At 36.0% G+C, this 16374-nt stretch overlaps 2 protein-coding genes across 2 annotated transcripts; one reads left to right on the top strand and one right to left on the bottom strand.

Annotated features, from left to right (window-relative positions):
• Positions 1–3656: 3656 nt before the first annotated feature.
• Positions 3657–7381, top strand: LOC109213615 (oligopeptide transporter 6-like). Its single transcript, XM_019377427.1, has 6 exons — positions 3657–4190; positions 4861–4958; positions 5099–5668; positions 5927–6179; positions 6272–6454; positions 6535–7381. The coding sequence occupies exons 1-6, from the start codon at positions 3714–3716 to the stop codon at positions 7150–7152; spliced, it is 2199 nt and encodes a 732-aa protein (XP_019232972.1). The 5' UTR covers positions 3657–3713; the 3' UTR covers positions 7153–7381.
• Positions 7382–8378: 997 nt separating this feature from the next.
• On the bottom strand, positions 8379–14039 carry LOC109213613 (U-box domain-containing protein 44-like). Its single transcript, XM_019377426.1, has 5 exons — positions 13899–14039; positions 11725–13100; positions 11222–11525; positions 10174–10661; positions 8379–9665 (listed from the first exon to the last, which is right to left on the bottom strand). The coding sequence occupies exons 2-5, from the start codon at positions 12955–12957 to the stop codon at positions 8670–8672; spliced, it is 3021 nt and encodes a 1006-aa protein (XP_019232971.1). The 5' UTR covers positions 12958–13100; positions 13899–14039; the 3' UTR covers positions 8379–8669.
• Positions 14040–16374: the final 2335 nt, after the last annotated feature.

The raw sequence follows: 16374 nt of genomic DNA, 5'->3' as shown, positions 1-16374 counted from the left end.
TTTTGCAGTCCACGGCAGACAAATTCGATGGCCACAAGGCCCAGAAACATATTCTACATGGTCTTGGCACTGATTTGCTTTCTGCATGTAGTTCATCAAATGGAATAATGAGACCTGGAATATTAATTGTCTATTTTACAGCCTTGATGGTTTCAACATATACCATTGATTCTCTTCAAAAGAAAAAGAAATAACAGTAACAAAAACTCTACTTCAATTCTAAGTTAGTTACCGTTAGCCATATGAATATCCTACTATCTATTACGCTCCATTTAAAACAGATAGATGAGAAGAAGGAAAAAAACAAGGGAAGTTTAAACTAGGGGTGTCAATGAATATTTAAAAATCGACTAAACCAACTGAACTGTACCGTACTGAATCATTTTTAGGTTTCTTTTAATAAAATCGTAGGTTTTTATATAAATCTATAACCGTACCGTTAATTAGGGTAGGTTTTTTATTTTATGAAAATAAATCGAAAAAATACCGAACCGTATCGAATAAATTTACAGAAAAAATATATTTATTTATTAAGTTTAAAAATAATAAAACATTAAAACTACTGTTGAAACTAAATTATTTTCAGCATATTCACTAGCAAGACACAAGGTATTATAGCGATTATGAGTAGCAAACTACAATGTATTAAATATCTTTTCTTTCGTACGATTTATATTTATATTTTCGAATATTTAATCTTCTATAGACTTTATTCTTGAGTCCCAATTTACTTAATATCATTCCACTAGTGTGATTTATATTTTATATTTGCTTAGTTTCTTTTACGTTGTTGTAGAATAGTTGATGGATTTATACTTTGCCTATCTTTTATATTTTCTTAATTCATCACCCTTTAAACAGTAAAAATGTCTAGAGAGTTTTGCTAAGTCTTATAAAAGTGCGTATGTTGTTGTATTCTGCTTCTACTAGTGACTTTTACGTGACATTTAAAAAAATACCGAAAATTAACCGAACTGTACCGATACTGAAGAAAAGCTGACATGATTGGTACGGTTTTTAAAAGTCTAATTTTTGTTATACATAAAAGAATAACCGAAAAATTGGTATGGTACAAATTTTATAAAGGAAAATTTTCATAAAGCACTATCTTTTAGTAGTAATTAGTCATCTATAGATATCATTTGCTATATTACGGATTATAGATACCTTTTATGTGGTTATAAGATGTATTTAAGCTATTCTATTCATGAATACAGTAGCAAAAATAGGCGTGAATCAGGGAAGTCCAGCTAATCAATTGTTGTATTCGAGTGTATTCGACTGTATTCATGGAGTGAAACATGGATTACAGCTATCCACGGCGTGAAATAGGGGATTACACTATTTTTAAAAGGGAAAGTGAATCAATTAACATAATAGACTCCTAATATAACTCAACAAACTCAATTATAACACACAAATTTTGTATTTTCAGTTATAAAAAAGATTCTCAACCGAAAAATACCCCAAAACATAGCAATCTTCAGAGAAATTATATAATACATCTGAATACATAAATTATATTAATTAAAAAAAACTTATGAATACATTCATGGCATATAGCGAGACAGTGAATACAATGAAATACATAGAATACAGTGGGATACATTGAAATACAATATGAAAAAAAAAAAAAAGAGAATACAATGAAATACATGGAATACAACGAGATACATTGAATTACAATGAAAAAAAAGACAACGAATACAATGAAATACATGAAAATACATTGACATATATTAACAGAAAATCATCCTACAACATCCATATCTCAATTTTTTCAATTGGCAGGGACGGTATTCACGAGGCTAGTGGAGCCAGCTTATACAACAGTGAGGAACGAGTTTAGGAGGAGACTGGGAAGGAAAACGACAGTGACAAGCCTTGGCGGATTTGACACTTGCTACACAGTCCCCATTAGAATTCCAACAATAACGCTGATGTTTGCGGGCATGGAATACGCTGCCGCAAGACAACTTCTTGATCCGTAGCAGAGAAGGAATCAATTAATGGAGGATATCGACTTCTTGCTAACAACGCTGCCGCAAGACAACTTCTTGATCCATAGTAGAGAAGGAATCAATTAATGGAGGATATCGACTTCTTGCTAACAATTCTCCTACTACAATGGAGGATATCGACGGAGGAGAAATCGCAAGCGAACTAGACAGAGAAGATGAAGAGAATCGGAAATTTTAATGGGATGTGGGAAGAGAATGGGATGTATCGAAGTAGAGAGAGAAAGAAAATATTGTAACTGATTAGCGTATTTAGTGACTTAGGGCTAGGAGGTAACCAAAATTAAATTTTTTGCTATAAACCTTAAAAGGTATCTATGGAATATAATTTTTTAAATGGTATTTATTTAAAATAAATAAGGTGTTAACCTTTGCTATAGGAGGTAAAAATTCCTTTTATAAAATAACCGGCCCGAACCGAACCATTGACACCCCTAGTTTAAACCCATAAAACTAGTCTTTACTGTTAATTAATTAATGGTAAATCTGTAATTATTCAAAGCATATTTAGGAGATGAAATGTTTTTCTTATTTATTGGCGATGGGGAGGGGGCTTTTCCAACTGGCGATGCAAAAACAAGTAGGCACATGGACGGCAAGAAGCATAGAAAAAAATTGAAAATTTCACTCAAACATGCAGCAAGAAAAAGAAAAAGAAAAAGAAAAAGAAAAAGAAAAAGAAAAAGCTTTTCGTGTCGTCTAGTAATTGAAATTCATTGTCCGACTAATAGAGGTGGAGAATTGCACGACATCCTCGGTGTTACGAGAAAGTGTGATTTTGATATTTTGAAGGAAAATTTATCCCTGGAATATAAGCATAGGGAATTAACAAAATGATGGTGTTAAAATTATGCCTTCTGATCCAATCACAAAGTTAATCTGTTCGATCAATGTGACAGTGAACGAAAGTTAATCAAACTTAATCTAATCACAGGGTTAATCTGTTCGGTCAAAAGGATTGCGAACCAAAATCTATAGCTTGGTCTTTGTGATGTAATGACAATACACAGCTAGAATTCGACGGAAATTGAAAGGAAAAATGGCAGGTTATTAAAAAATGTAAACTATCGAATAAAGAGAAATAAATGGACAAGTGAGAAACTAATTGAATAGTCTTATGAGAATAGCTAATACCTTAAATTACTAAAGCAACGTTTTATCGGCGACCTGGTAATTTTTTTTTTTTTTTTTGTCTTGAAATATTTCACGCTAATGAAACGGAATTGTGAGTAATTTTCTTTGACAGTTGTAAAAAGATCAAAATCATAACTGGATGACGTATAATTTTAAGGATATATTCATTATTCTAATCGATTATTTTATACCTTAAATAACTACTCCATCTTCATAATCCTAAACAAAAAAGGAATTGCTTCAGTTACCTTACCCTACTGAGACACGTACCTTTCTTAGAGCATAGATCGTAGATTTTCTTAAAAAATCCCACAGAATCTCCTAAAAGACCTATTTATAGTCAGTTTCTATCTTCTTGATATTCAGTTAGGATTCTGTACCAGGCCGTATTATTTTACCAAATACGTATTATACTAGGAATAAAACATTATATCCTATTTATTTGACAAAAATTTCTAGTAATATACAACTCATCAATGATAAATACTACTCCTAATTCTTTCCTAGCTATTTCTGTTCAAGGGTTTTAGAGCAAAGGAGTCAGTGCCGAAACCATATTCAATGGCAGAATTACCAGTGAATATGGCGGCGGCCAATGAGGCTGATGAAGATCTGTGCCCCATAAAAGAAGTTGATATGACTGTTCCAAAAACTGATGATCCAACTACTCCTGTACTTACATTCAGAATGTGGTTTCTTGGAATCACTTCTTGCGTTTTGCTATCTTTTGTAAATCAGTTTTTTTGGTACAGAACTGAGCCGTTGACGATTTCGTCAACGGCTGTTCAGATTGCTGTTGTCCCTATAGGTCATCTCATGGCGAAAACTATAACGAAGAGGTTGTTTTTTGAGGGTACGCGTTGGGAGTTTACGCTAAATCCAGGGCCATTTAATATAAAAGAGCATGTTTTGATTACGATTTTTGCAAATGCTGGTGCTGGTAGTGTTTATGCTACTCATATTTTGAGTGCTGTTAAGCTTTACTACAAGAGACCACTTAGTTTTTTTCCTGCATTGCTTATCATGGCCACAACTCAGGTAACTAACTCTTTTTACTAACCTTTTTTTAATGGATTCAATTGGACATAGTTTTTTGTCACACACACATATATATATATATATATATTAAGTGGGCGTTTGGACATAAGAAATGTGAAATTCCGGAAAAAAGTGATTGTTTTCAAGTTGAAAATAGTGTTGGAGTTATGTTTGGGACATGAACACAACTTGGAGTTGTTTTTGAATATTTATGGATTTGGATTGAAAATTGTGAAAAGTAGCTTTTTGGAGCTCGCCAAAGAGTGATTCTAGAAAAAAGTGAAAAAGAATTCCGAAAAAGGTGAATTTTTTTTATGGCCCAACGGGCCCTAAATTCTGATCCCATATTTCAAAAGTATAATTTTTTTATGCTAAGAACTTTAAAGATTGAACCGATCAAGCTTTATCCTAGATCTACCTCCAATAACATGTCTTTTATTGGTACTATTTAAAAATTTGTAATTGTTGGTTATTTGATCTATACAAGTAATAATTATAATTACTGGTTGTTTAGGTATTTGAGCATGTTAATTCTGTGGGTGGTCTAAAATATATTACGAGTTAATTATCATAAGTTGACTAAACCTACATTCTTCTACCTTTTCTTTTTCTTTCTATTGCTCCTAGTTATTTGTTTGTTTATTTAATGTTATCTTCAAATTAATGGCAGATGTTAGGTTTTGGTTGGGCTGGTATTTTCCGGAAGCATTTGGTTGAGCCAGCAGAGATGTGGTGGCCAGGCAGTTTGGTTCAGGTCTCCTTATTCAGGTATATGCATATGATTTATATCGGTGTAATTTAACATGTTATAGCATATATATTACTTTACCATTTAGTTCAGGTTATTACCAGTAAATGTTGTATATAGAAGTTAAACTCATTAGTTATACCGTTGTATAATTGTGCAGGGCTTTGCATGAAAAGGAGACTAGACCAAAGGGTGGTACAACTCGGATACAGTTCTTCCTCATAGCCTTAGTTTTCAGCTTTGCATACTACATATTTCCTGGTTATCTTTTCCAGATGTTATCCTCATTTTCTTGGATCTGTTGGCTGGCTCCCAAATCTATTTTGGTTCAACAATTGGGTTCTGGCATGCGCGGGCTTGGCATTGGGGCTTTTGGATTTGATTGGACGACGATTTCATCATACCTTGGAAGTCCTCTAGCAAGTCCATGGTTTGCCACTGCTAATGTTGCAGCTGGTTTTGTACTTGTAATGTATTTGATGACTCCACTCACTTACTGGTTCAACGTTTACAACGCCAAGAATTTCCCTATATTTTCTTCCAGCCTCTTCACGCTAAATGGGACGAAATACAATACCGAGGGAGTCATTAATTCCCACTTTCAGCTTGATATAGCTGCCTATAATCAATATGGTCAGTTGCATTTGAGCACTTTCTTTGCCATGACATATGGTCTTGGATTTGCTGGTCTTACTGCTACTCTCGTCCACGTTTTTCTCTTCCATGGAAGGTATGTATCAGCTCTGACTATTCTTGGATTATTGAATGCTAGAGCCCTTAAAAGTGATTGAAATATAACAATTACATTGTTTGATTTCAGATATTAAACTCCGCATATCTACATTATAATCTTTATATATAGACTATAAACCAAACACCCCCTTATAATTTTACTATAGTGATAATGTTATCTATTGAAATGTCTCAAGAATCCTACGTCATCTTGATTTCAAATCTTGAAGAGTGTCTAAAATATTAGTCTTTGCAGAGAAATGTGGAATCGATCCAGAGAAGCGTTAAAACAAAAACCAGATGTGCACACAAGGTTAATGAAAAGTTACAAGCAGGTCCCTATGTGGTGGTTCCATGTTGTTCTTGTAGCAAATATGGTATTAATCTTCTTTACTTGTCAGCATTATCTTGAAACATTTCAATTGCCTTGGTGGGGTATCTTGCTAGCTTTTGCTATAGCACTGGGTTTCACTCTACCCATAGGAATAATTTCAGCCACTACAAACCAGGTAATTAATACAATGTCCCCAAAACTGAATCTCCTTTATTTGTTGTGTTGTTGTCAATTTGGCCTTATTTGTTTTTCTTTTGGTTGAATCAGCAACCAGGTCTTAATGTCATCACAGAATATATTATCGGGTATCTATACCCCGGCCGCCCTGTGGCTAACATGTTATTCAAGGTGTATGGGTACATAAGTATGTCCCAAGCTCTTAGTTTTGTCTATGATTTCAAGCTTGGTCACTACATGAAAATTCCTCCCAGGGCAATGTTTATGGCTCAGGTTAGTATTAGTTCTTGATGTAGTTAAGACTAATATCCCTATGGTTATTTTCTGAATGCTAAGATTGTTTGGTTTTTCAGATGCTGGGCACATTCATATCGATAATTATATACACCATTACTGCTTGGTGGCTCATGGATACGATACCAAATCTCTGTGACATCTCTGTGTTACCAGACAACAGCCCGTGGCAGTGTCCAATGGACCGTGTATTCTATGACGCGTCTGTTATATGGGGGCTCATTGCGCCATTGAGAATATTCGGACCGCTTGGTGTTTACCCTAATGTGAATTGGTTCTTTCTTGGAGGAGCCATTGCCCCTGTACTAGTTTGGTTGGCGCACAAAGCTTTCCCTAAGCAAAAGTGGATTTCCCACATACATATGCCTGTCTTATTGGGCGCAACAGCAATGATGCCTCCAGCAAGCTCTGTCAACTACACGAGCTGGCTAATTTTAGCGTTCCTCTCTGGTTATGTTGTTTATAGACGCTGGCCTCACTTGTGGGAACGTTACAACTACGTTTTGTCTGGTGGCCTGGATGCTGGAACTGCTTTTATCGCCATCTTGTTGTTCCTTGCTATACAATCCAAAGATATCAATATCGACTGGTGGGGAAACAACACAGATGGATGTCCGCTTGCTGCTTGTCCTACGGCTCCAGGCATTTCTGCTAAAGGATGTCCTGCCATATTTTAATTATCTTTTTACCATCAAGCCTTCAGTGTTTTCAACATCCTGTACATAATCTTGGTCACGAACATGCACTTATTAATTTAGGTGTTCTTTGAGATTCCAACTGTTTTTAGGTTATATTATGACAAACAGCAGTTTTCGGTGTGTAGGAGTATTACTTTTTTCTTCTGTTTGGTATTTGGACGTGAAGCTCCCTTCAATATATGTTTATACCTACAAATATTCAATCTTCTATGATCTTCCTGTTTCTGTAACTTAAGTCGCTGTCTGTTTAACTTTATTCTAGTAGCTTTTTAACGGGAGTAACAAAAAGTCTAAAATAGCAAATCTTACTCAATTTATGGAAAAAAGCTGGTGCTGCATTGGAATTAGATTATCAATTTTGTTTATCATCGGATTGGAACAGAAAATCACTAAGTTAATCTTCGTGAAAGTATATCTCACGTTCACAATTGTTTTTACTCTTCAAAATGATATTTCTATCTACTGGTTCAGACACCGGATTCTGTAATAGCAAATACAGGCGTCAAAATTTCACTATATAACTCTACAGGCGTGAAAATTTCACTCATGGTTTCATGCTCAAGCAATTGACAATTCTTTCATGGTGTTTGCTGCTACATATATGGCATTGTTTAGTTGCTTGAATTTGCTCCGGAGCGTTGATTTTCCCCAAAAGAATAGGATAGCTATATGTCTGCATTACCTATCCTGTGCCTAATAACGTCCCACAGTTCCTCAGCAGCATCTTGATTCTCGAGGTGCAGTTAGTTGTCTTACATGAGACTCGAGGTATTCCCCTATTCGATGGCATGATTCAATATAAATTCTCTCACATGTTGATTCAGAATCATGTTCCCTTTTCTAAACAGTTAGCAGGTGATGAGGAGTTGGAATCCTATTAAGACAGAGTTCCTTGTGATGTACATCTAGTCCTTTGATTGCACTGCTCTAACTTTTTGTGATTCAAACTCACAGAGGATAAAGAATGACAGCCACAGATACAAATACATCTTCATTCTCTTTATATAAGACATAACAGCTAGCTGTCAGGAGTAAACATTAGCTGTTCATTCATTTGGTTTTATGCCTGATCTTGTTTTCGGAGTTTGACTTCCTGACTGTCTTTTAGCAGTTTATATAGTGTATTTGCTTATAATGGTGAGGGGGTTCCAAAATCTGTTTTGCTCATCAACGAAGTTCTTATTTGGAAAGGAAAAGGGATCTAGTACTACTATTTATCAAAGAACTAAGTAGAACTGTCACAGATAACGAAAATTTCACCCCTTGATCTCCAGATCTGCTATTACAACATCACGCCAGCAGGCCTAGCGGCAACCTTAAACATTACAAAGGCAAAGCTAGAATTCATATCTGACAGACCCCACTCTAAAATATGTGAGTACTAAACAGTTCCAAAATATAAAACGGAGAAACAAATGGCATGAACGTGCTATAGTTCAGTGTAGATGATCTACTCGTCTCATGAGTATAGTGCTTTTCGAATATTTGAGCGTGCATTAGAAAAAGGAAGACTGTTCAGGAAGTACATTTAGGTGAGCTAGAACTTTAGCTGCCAAAGATTTCATGTCACTTCTTCCTTTCTGAGTGATTTCCACAAGTGGCATCTGCGCTGATATCCCATACTTTTTCTTCATTTCTATCATTCGAAATATCCTTTCCAAGGCCTTGAGAGCTTTTTCTTGTAAAACGATAGAGGATGAGCCCAACAATTTTATGATTAGAGCAATGACATTGGCTTCTGCAAGTAGCTTAGAACCATTCTGCAGTTGTGCACCTTCAATTATAGTCAAGATTGCATCTAAAGAAGCTTCAGAAGCTGCAGGATCTGGTTCGTCTAGCACTTCCGCGAGGGGTCTGAGAGCATTAGCCTCTACAAGGCAAAATGTGGATTCAACACTGCAAATTCCTAAGTGCACAGGACAGCCATGTGTCGGTGATGCAATACAACAGCTTAACATCCAATTTTTTCTAGCCGGCTTGCTCAGAATACACGAGCTTTCTGATAACTGCTTTAAACAAGTGGCTGCATTTTTTTTAGTCAAGGAACTTCCAGACGCTAGTAGGGATACCAGAAGAGTAATAACACCAGCTTCAGCAACTTGTTTTTGTGTTTCTGGATTTGTTGGAAGAGTAAAACGGCAAAGAGCTCCAGCAGCATTCTCTACGACTTCATTTCTTGGTAAAGCATGTTCATTTCTTCCGCGTAAACAGTCTAAGATGACATCGAGCGCCCCAGCATCAAGAAGGTGTTGATACATTGAACAATCTTGAGGAAGGTAGTAGATTATTCCCAACGCAGCAGCAGTCTCTTCTTCGTTATCCGAAGTTCTGATGATCCGTACCAAGTTCCCAATGCAGGTCCTATTTACATGCTCTAAGAGAATATCATCATCGCCATCTTTTGTCAATAAATAGAAGAGTTTCACCGCATCAGCCCGTACCTTACGGTCATCAAGTTCACATAGATAGACTAGTACCTTAATTGCGGAAATCTGACAATGAAACAATTATTGAAATGACAGCTAAAGTCAGAAATCAAATTGTGTTTATCTACATGAACTTCAAGAGCTGACACTAGTGTGAAGTGTAATTAGTTGATTGTACAGGAGATGAAATGGAGAGAAATCATGAAATCATTTCAGGAAATCAATACGAAAGGAGATTTTCTTTACCTACAGGCAAGTCAGTCAACAAAATCTTAGAGAAACTAAAAGCATCAGAGCCAAAATGCTACCAACAGCTATATAATGTTTAAGCTTTTGGTAGTCCGTTAATTGCAAATCTTCTTCCCTTATAACACAACCTGAAGCTTCAATATTTCTTTCCTAATGAGTATCATCAGTTTACAGTTTGAGTAAGGCAGATATCTTTAGAGGGAATTGTGTTTTCCCACTAGTTTATGACTCGGTTGATGACTAGCTATAGTAAGTGTGACAAATTATATCCGGTTCTGCTAGCTTGTGCAAAAATAGTGAAGATACTTTATCAGAATCTACATGCCTGTCTCAGTTTAGTCCGGATATCAGAACCTGCAGGAGATTGACACATCGCTTGAAAGATACGAAGAATGCTTTGTTGCACGTTAGATCCAGTCAATGATACAAGAGAGAAGAGTTTAAAAATATCGTCATGAGACTCCAACAGTGAAACCTGAACATCCTCCGATCTTTGCGAATTTGTTGACATGGCAAGTTGCATAATTGTTGCTGCAACATGTTCCCGTATTTCGTTTGACAAGGTGTGACAAAATAGTAGTTTAAATAGCAGGTCACTGACACCTTCCTTAACCATCAGCTGACCATTTTGTGTGACAGTTGAAAGGTTTTGAAGTGCTTTGACAGCAATACTTTTCATCTCTGTATTGCTATGAGAGAGAAGTTCAAGAAGTGGCTTCAGTGCCCCTTTTTCTACGAGGCACACCTTAATCTGGTCGCTCAACTCAATCTCTGATATGGTTTTGGCCATGAACATACGCTTACTTTCAGTTCCTGCACCAATAATTAGGTAGAGCTTTAAATTACGGGTTCTGGAGGTAGTTCCAAATTCAAACAAGCAACGATTACATCAACACAAACTGCCTTTTCAAATTCACCAACCATAAGCCATCTGTCACTTTATGTGTCTACCTGAGACCAGGATATCATTCTTGGTTTGTGCCACATGCCATCCTATTTAACTTATTGGTTTATAACTTATTAGATTTTTCTTGCATTAGTTCTTTATGTTGGCTTAATTTCCAAAATGGATACGCTTACTCATCTAGACCGGTTAGATGCCTTGTGGTTGCAATGAATTGCAGACATCCTAAGATCTCCAGAACAGTTCCGAAATGCTTAACATAGTTTATTATTTATAGGTTAATTAGAAGCTAAAATAGCACAGGTTCTAAAATAAAGTTCAGGCTTGGATCAAAAGAAGCTATCATCCAAAAGCACAAAAAAGAATGATTATAGCCTGAATTATGCAGTAACCTTGGGATCTTGAAAAATATCACTCAAAACGATATCATAAGTTTCAACTGTTAAGTATGATAGTGTTAAGCAAATACCTGAACATAGGTGTTGTAATAAGGGTGCACAGTAATTTAATCTTGCCATCTCAGTAACATTCTGATCAAGGAAAGAGAGATTCTTTAAAATCTCACTTGCATACTTTGCAACTACAGAGTCATCACTATTCATGAAAGTAACAAGTAGAAGGATGCAACCCTGGACACTGCCCATCAAGTCCCGAACTATACTACTTCTCGATAGCTCCAAAAGCAGTTGCAAAGCCATTGTGCTTTCTTCAGGCTTGCGTGCAAGGGATCGCACCACCAATCCAATAGCATTATCTACTGTACCTATTCTTTCCTGCCAGCACAACCAGATAAAACAGCTTTAAGATCATTCAGAACAGGTATATTTTTTTGTAACATTATTTATCTGTGGGAATTGTGTGAGAGATAAGCAAAATTTGAACAAATCCACAAATAACCGGACCAGTTGCGTGTTCACTGCCACTTATGTAGAATTTGGAACAGATAATTGTGAAATGTAGACTAAACTTTACCTTGCCTTCTTCACTATCCTTTGCGAGGGCGTAAAGTATCATTAAAGCAGACTTTCTTATTTCAGTATTATTTGCACATAGAAGATCTATAGTAACTGGAATGTAATTTTCCATCACTATCCATTCTCTCTGCAGCTCACTCCTTACACAAAACTCCAGCAACTTCTGCAAAGATTGAAGCACTTCTTCCTCATCGTTTGTCTGAATTTTCTGTTTTATGGAAGCGATCGTGACCATGATGTTTCTGTTTTTCCATTCTTCAATTGACTGACGCAGCATTTTATTGGACCTGAGATCTGATCTTTTCAAGGGATTTTTGGTCAAGGGGCACAGCTTATTGCCATCTGCTAACCACTTCTCAATCGCTGCCCTTTCAAATATCTGCCCGGAAGAAGTCTCCACCGGATCTTCCATGACATCTCCAGTAATCGGACAATAAAATGATTGCAAAGGTTCTAATGGTTGCCTACCCAAAGAGTTCCTTTTAGTCAAGTAATTTGTCTGCTTTTCTTCTGCAGTTGTAAGCAAATCAGCCTTGCCAAGTAATAGAATAATCTCTTCCATCCGTAATGTCTCAGCCAGGTTCTTCCCTTGTTCACTACTTGCAGTTTCTCTTTTGAATTCTTCAAATTCTTTCTTCAGTTGTGATTGCTCGTTTGCGATTCCAACAGCTTTGGCAATACAAATGAGCAAATCATTTGCATAGGATCTATCAACATTCCTCTCTTGTATTCCTGATTCAATTTTCACTGAAACTTCTTCCTCCTTGGTAGAGATATCATACTTAGCATCCAGCATTTTCTTGCATAAATCTTTCAGCTGATCAGCGATTTCTGGTAAAACATTCAGAGGTTCCGAAGTCATTAGCAACAAAGTCTGAGTAATATCCCTCGTACTACTCTCAAAGAACTTGACAATCCTCCGACAGTTCAATAGGAGATAAATTTTGTTCCTATTTTTGCAGTCCAGAGCTAGTTGCTTAATCAATTCTATCTCCAGCTTGAGATCCTCAAAAGCAGGACTTAAGTTAGTGATTTTACTGGTTCCAGCCTTCGATAACTCTTTTAGGACCAATGCAATTTTCTCCAAGAAATTTGAAAATTTATTGAAATTTTCCTGCTGTACAACAACAGAATTCGCAGCATCCATTGTTTCAAATATAAGTCGAGTTATTTCAGTGACGAATCCTGAAGCTGCAACGTGAGAAACAACAGTGGACGGATCCTCTGGCATGATAACACACTTAGGAATGCAAAAGCAAAGGCAAATCCCTCAATCCTCCAGTATGCGAGCACGTTAGATAGCCAAACTTCAGCCCTTTCCAGGTACAATTATATCAAATATTCGATCGCTGTGTTGGGGTCCTACAGGAATGCCTGCATCAGTTTCCATCTTTACAACATCAATGCAAAATTTTCAACAGTGTCTCAGACAGTTGAATTTCAGCACTCAAACGTCTATTTGTTAATTTGGGCATAAAGATCTCAACTAATGTCTGTCTTATAAGAAAACTAGTTACTGAAAGAAAAAATATACAAACGACAGATGCAACAATCTATTTCCGTAAAACTTCCTAAAATCTTTTAACCACTCAAGAATAATTGCTCTATTGTTTGTTTATTGCTCCCTTTTCTGTTCCTGAGCCGAGGGCCTACCGGAAGCAACCTCTCTACCTTCATAAGGTAGGAGTAAGGTCTGCGTATACACTACCCTACCCAGACCCCACTTGTGGGATTTCACTGGGTTTGTTGTTGTTATCGTTACTCAAGAAAATTGCTTGAATTGTTTATCAGGTAAGACTATTTGATCTTCTACATGAATGTTGTAAAGTCTGATTCTGTTTGTGCAAAATGTAATCCGGTTGGACTTCATTTAGTCCACTTGTCCATTTTAGCATGATTTTGGTATAAAGTGTCTTTATTTTCCTTTACAACCTTTTGCTTGAAAACAACCCAGTAAATTTAAATATAAAGAAGATGAAAGCTAATAACAAAGAAACAAAATGCAGAATTTTTGAAATCATTCTGAGACCATTAACTGATGTAAAAAGCTTTTCTATTATTCTGGTTAAGATTAACACTGTAATTCCACATAACACACATTTTTCTAGCTTAAAAGCCCAGTTTTCAAGATAATTAAAAGGAAATGTAAATAAACCTAGAACAGTTACGTACCTCTTTAAGGAAAAGTGTATTTATGTGCAGTTGATGCTCTTAAAGTTGTTTCGCTGAATTCTGGTTCTTCCAAAATTTGAGTCCGACTTTCCAGAGTAGGCAAAGATGTGATGTAGAATTAATTAACAAGAGAGATTTCTATTTGTTGTGATCTTTCCTCACTGTGCAAAGTCAAGTAAACGTCAACGGGAGAAGAAACACGGCAATTACCATGAATAGACAGACAGGTTCAAACTAATGGATTGGCTGGTGGCGCCAATTACTTGCCTCTGTTTTAACCATACGCCGTTGGCGTTTGGGCTGAGGGTTGGCGCGCACAACTAACTTACAAATTAAACAGCTTTCAGCACCCTATTTAAAACATACTATTCAGGTTTTAAAAATTATTTAAAGTATAGTCAGTATTGGTAAATTTTATATTTGCAACTGCTTCTTTTCTTCTTTAGGCCTTCGGTCAACTTCAAACTATTGAATATGAAGTTAGGTTCTGACATAGCTTTTGAACTGTATACAAAACTTAAGATCGACTGTCTAAATTTTGTAATTTCACACTCACGATTTCAATTTTAGATTCGGAGGCAGCTAAACTTTAAGAGTTAGTATAAAATTTGGTTATGCTTTAAATAAATAGGAATTTTTACCTCCTGTACCAAACCTTTACACCTTATTTATTATAAATAAATACCTTCTTATAACATTATATTCTATAGCAACCTTTTAGGTTTTATAGCAACTTATCTATTTGTGGTCACTTCCTATTGTTAAGTCATTAAATACGCTCTAAAATATTTTTCTCTCTCATACTTTCTATTCTCTCTCTCCCAGTAACACCGGTATTGTATACAATTTTGTTAAACCCACGTTCTCTCTCCACTACCCCTCTCCCAACCCATTATCTTCCCCACGAATACAACCTCCCTTATCAACTGATTCATCTCCATTCTCTCTCTCAATTTTCAAAATTGTTTGTCCAAAAAAGTTGTGGTAAGTGTTAAACTTGTTAGTTTTTCGCTGGCACATGTATTATTCTGTGTATCTGTACTTTTTTTTTGTAGAAACAATCACCATTGTTATCCTTTTACAGAAAACTCAGATTTTCTTCTCTAATGGCTGATTCAACTCCTTACAGGAGGTTATCCGAGGTATACCGACCAAAGCACTCAATTTCGAAGGGTCATCTTTCGATTTGCGAATCACTCAAGCTGAACATGTATTTGCAGGTTCAACAGCAAATATAGTTGCGGAAAAGAGAAAAAAAATACGCAATGACACATCGAAACAAGCCCAATTTGAGAAATTCGAAAGAATCAACACTTTCACTGTTTGTTTTTAGATGTATTTGGATATATTTTGATGTATTTAGATGACTTTTACTGTTGTACTTATGAATGTGTTATGTATTTCAAATACATGTATTCATGTGTATTTTACTGATAAAATAGTTACTACAGTGACTTTCATTGTTTGTTTTTAGATGTATTTAGTAATATTTAGATGTATTTACAAGGCTTTCACTGTTGTACTTATGAATATGTTATGTATTCCAAATACATGTATTCATCTAAAATGAGTACATGTTTTGAAATCTACAGAACGATAGCAACAGAAAAAGGAGGGATTGAAAATCTAGAGATTGCTCTGTTTTGTGGTCTTTTTCGGCTGGGAAATCTTTTCTTTAATGTGAAATACAGATTCTGCGTGTTATAATTGAGTTAGTTGAGTTATATTAGGAGTCTATCGCGTTAATTGAAAAGACCATTTTTTACGCAGTTTACGTTACTGTATTCACAAATACAACTCGCGAATACAGTCGAATACAATCGAATACAGCCGTTGCTTAGCTGGACTCCCTGTTTCACGCCGAGTTTTGCTACTGTATTCATGAATACAGTAGCTTAAATACATCGAATACACTCTATAACAACTGAAAATATAGCTATAGGAAATAATTTAGTAAATGATAGCTATAACTAGCTAATAACCACTAAACAATAGTGGTTTGTGAAAATTTCTCATTTAAATAGGGGTCCTAAGAACGGATATTTTGTGTACTTCTCCCAACTAACAATGCAGATCAAGGATATGAACTTATGGGCTCGATTTGGGGATTCTATCACGGCCTATGTGATTATTGGATTCAAAAATTATTATTTGTACTTGTTTAGTAATAAATATGATTTGAGTCAAAAGTGATGGGTTCGGTTGAACTCATAGCATACTCACCTCATTCGCCCCTGATAAGGGTAAGAACTTACCTTCATCCAGTGTTAGAACTGTTAATATGGTCTTGGCCCGTTGGGCTAGCCCAGCCCAGCCCGTGATTTAGCAGGCTTGAGCTAGAATTTTTGAAATTCATTTAAAAACGAGGCTTTTAAGCCCGGCGCAAGTAAGCCAGTGGCCCGTAAGGCTTGACTGAGGCTGGGTTGGGCCAGCCCTTGGGCCTAACAAAATACGTATGTAAAATATATAAAATATA

The sequence above is a fragment of the Nicotiana attenuata genome, unplaced genomic scaffold (genome assembly GCF_001879085.1).
Source record: "Nicotiana attenuata strain UT unplaced genomic scaffold, NIATTr2, whole genome shotgun sequence".
NCBI lineage: Eukaryota > Viridiplantae > Streptophyta > Magnoliopsida > Solanales > Solanaceae > Nicotiana > Nicotiana attenuata.
Note: the sequence above shows the minus strand (reverse complement) of the source record. Positions and strands in the feature narration are given on the sequence as shown.

Coding starts and splice junctions, on each gene's coding strand:
- LOC109213615 (XM_019377427.1), top strand. CDS start 3,714: ATGGCAGAATTACCAGTGAATATGGCGGCGGCCAATGAGGCTGATGAA. Junction 4,959..5,098: donor GTTCAGGTCTCCTTATTCAG/GTATATGCATAT, acceptor ATAATTGTGCAG/GGCTTTGCATGAAAAGGAGA. Junction 6,180..6,271: donor TTTCAGCCACTACAAACCAG/GTAATTAATACA, acceptor TGGTTGAATCAG/CAACCAGGTCTTAATGTCAT.
- LOC109213613 (XM_019377426.1), bottom strand. CDS start 12,957: ATGCCAGAGGATCCGTCCACTGTTGTTTCTCACGTTGCAGCTTCAGGA. Junction 10,662..11,221: donor ATTACAACACCTATGTTCAG/GTATTTGCTTAA, acceptor TTATTGGTGCAG/GAACTGAAAGTAAGCGTATG. Junction 9,666..10,173: donor TCCGGACTAAACTGAGACAG/GCATGTAGATTC, acceptor TTTCATTGTCAG/ATTTCCGCAATTAAGGTACT.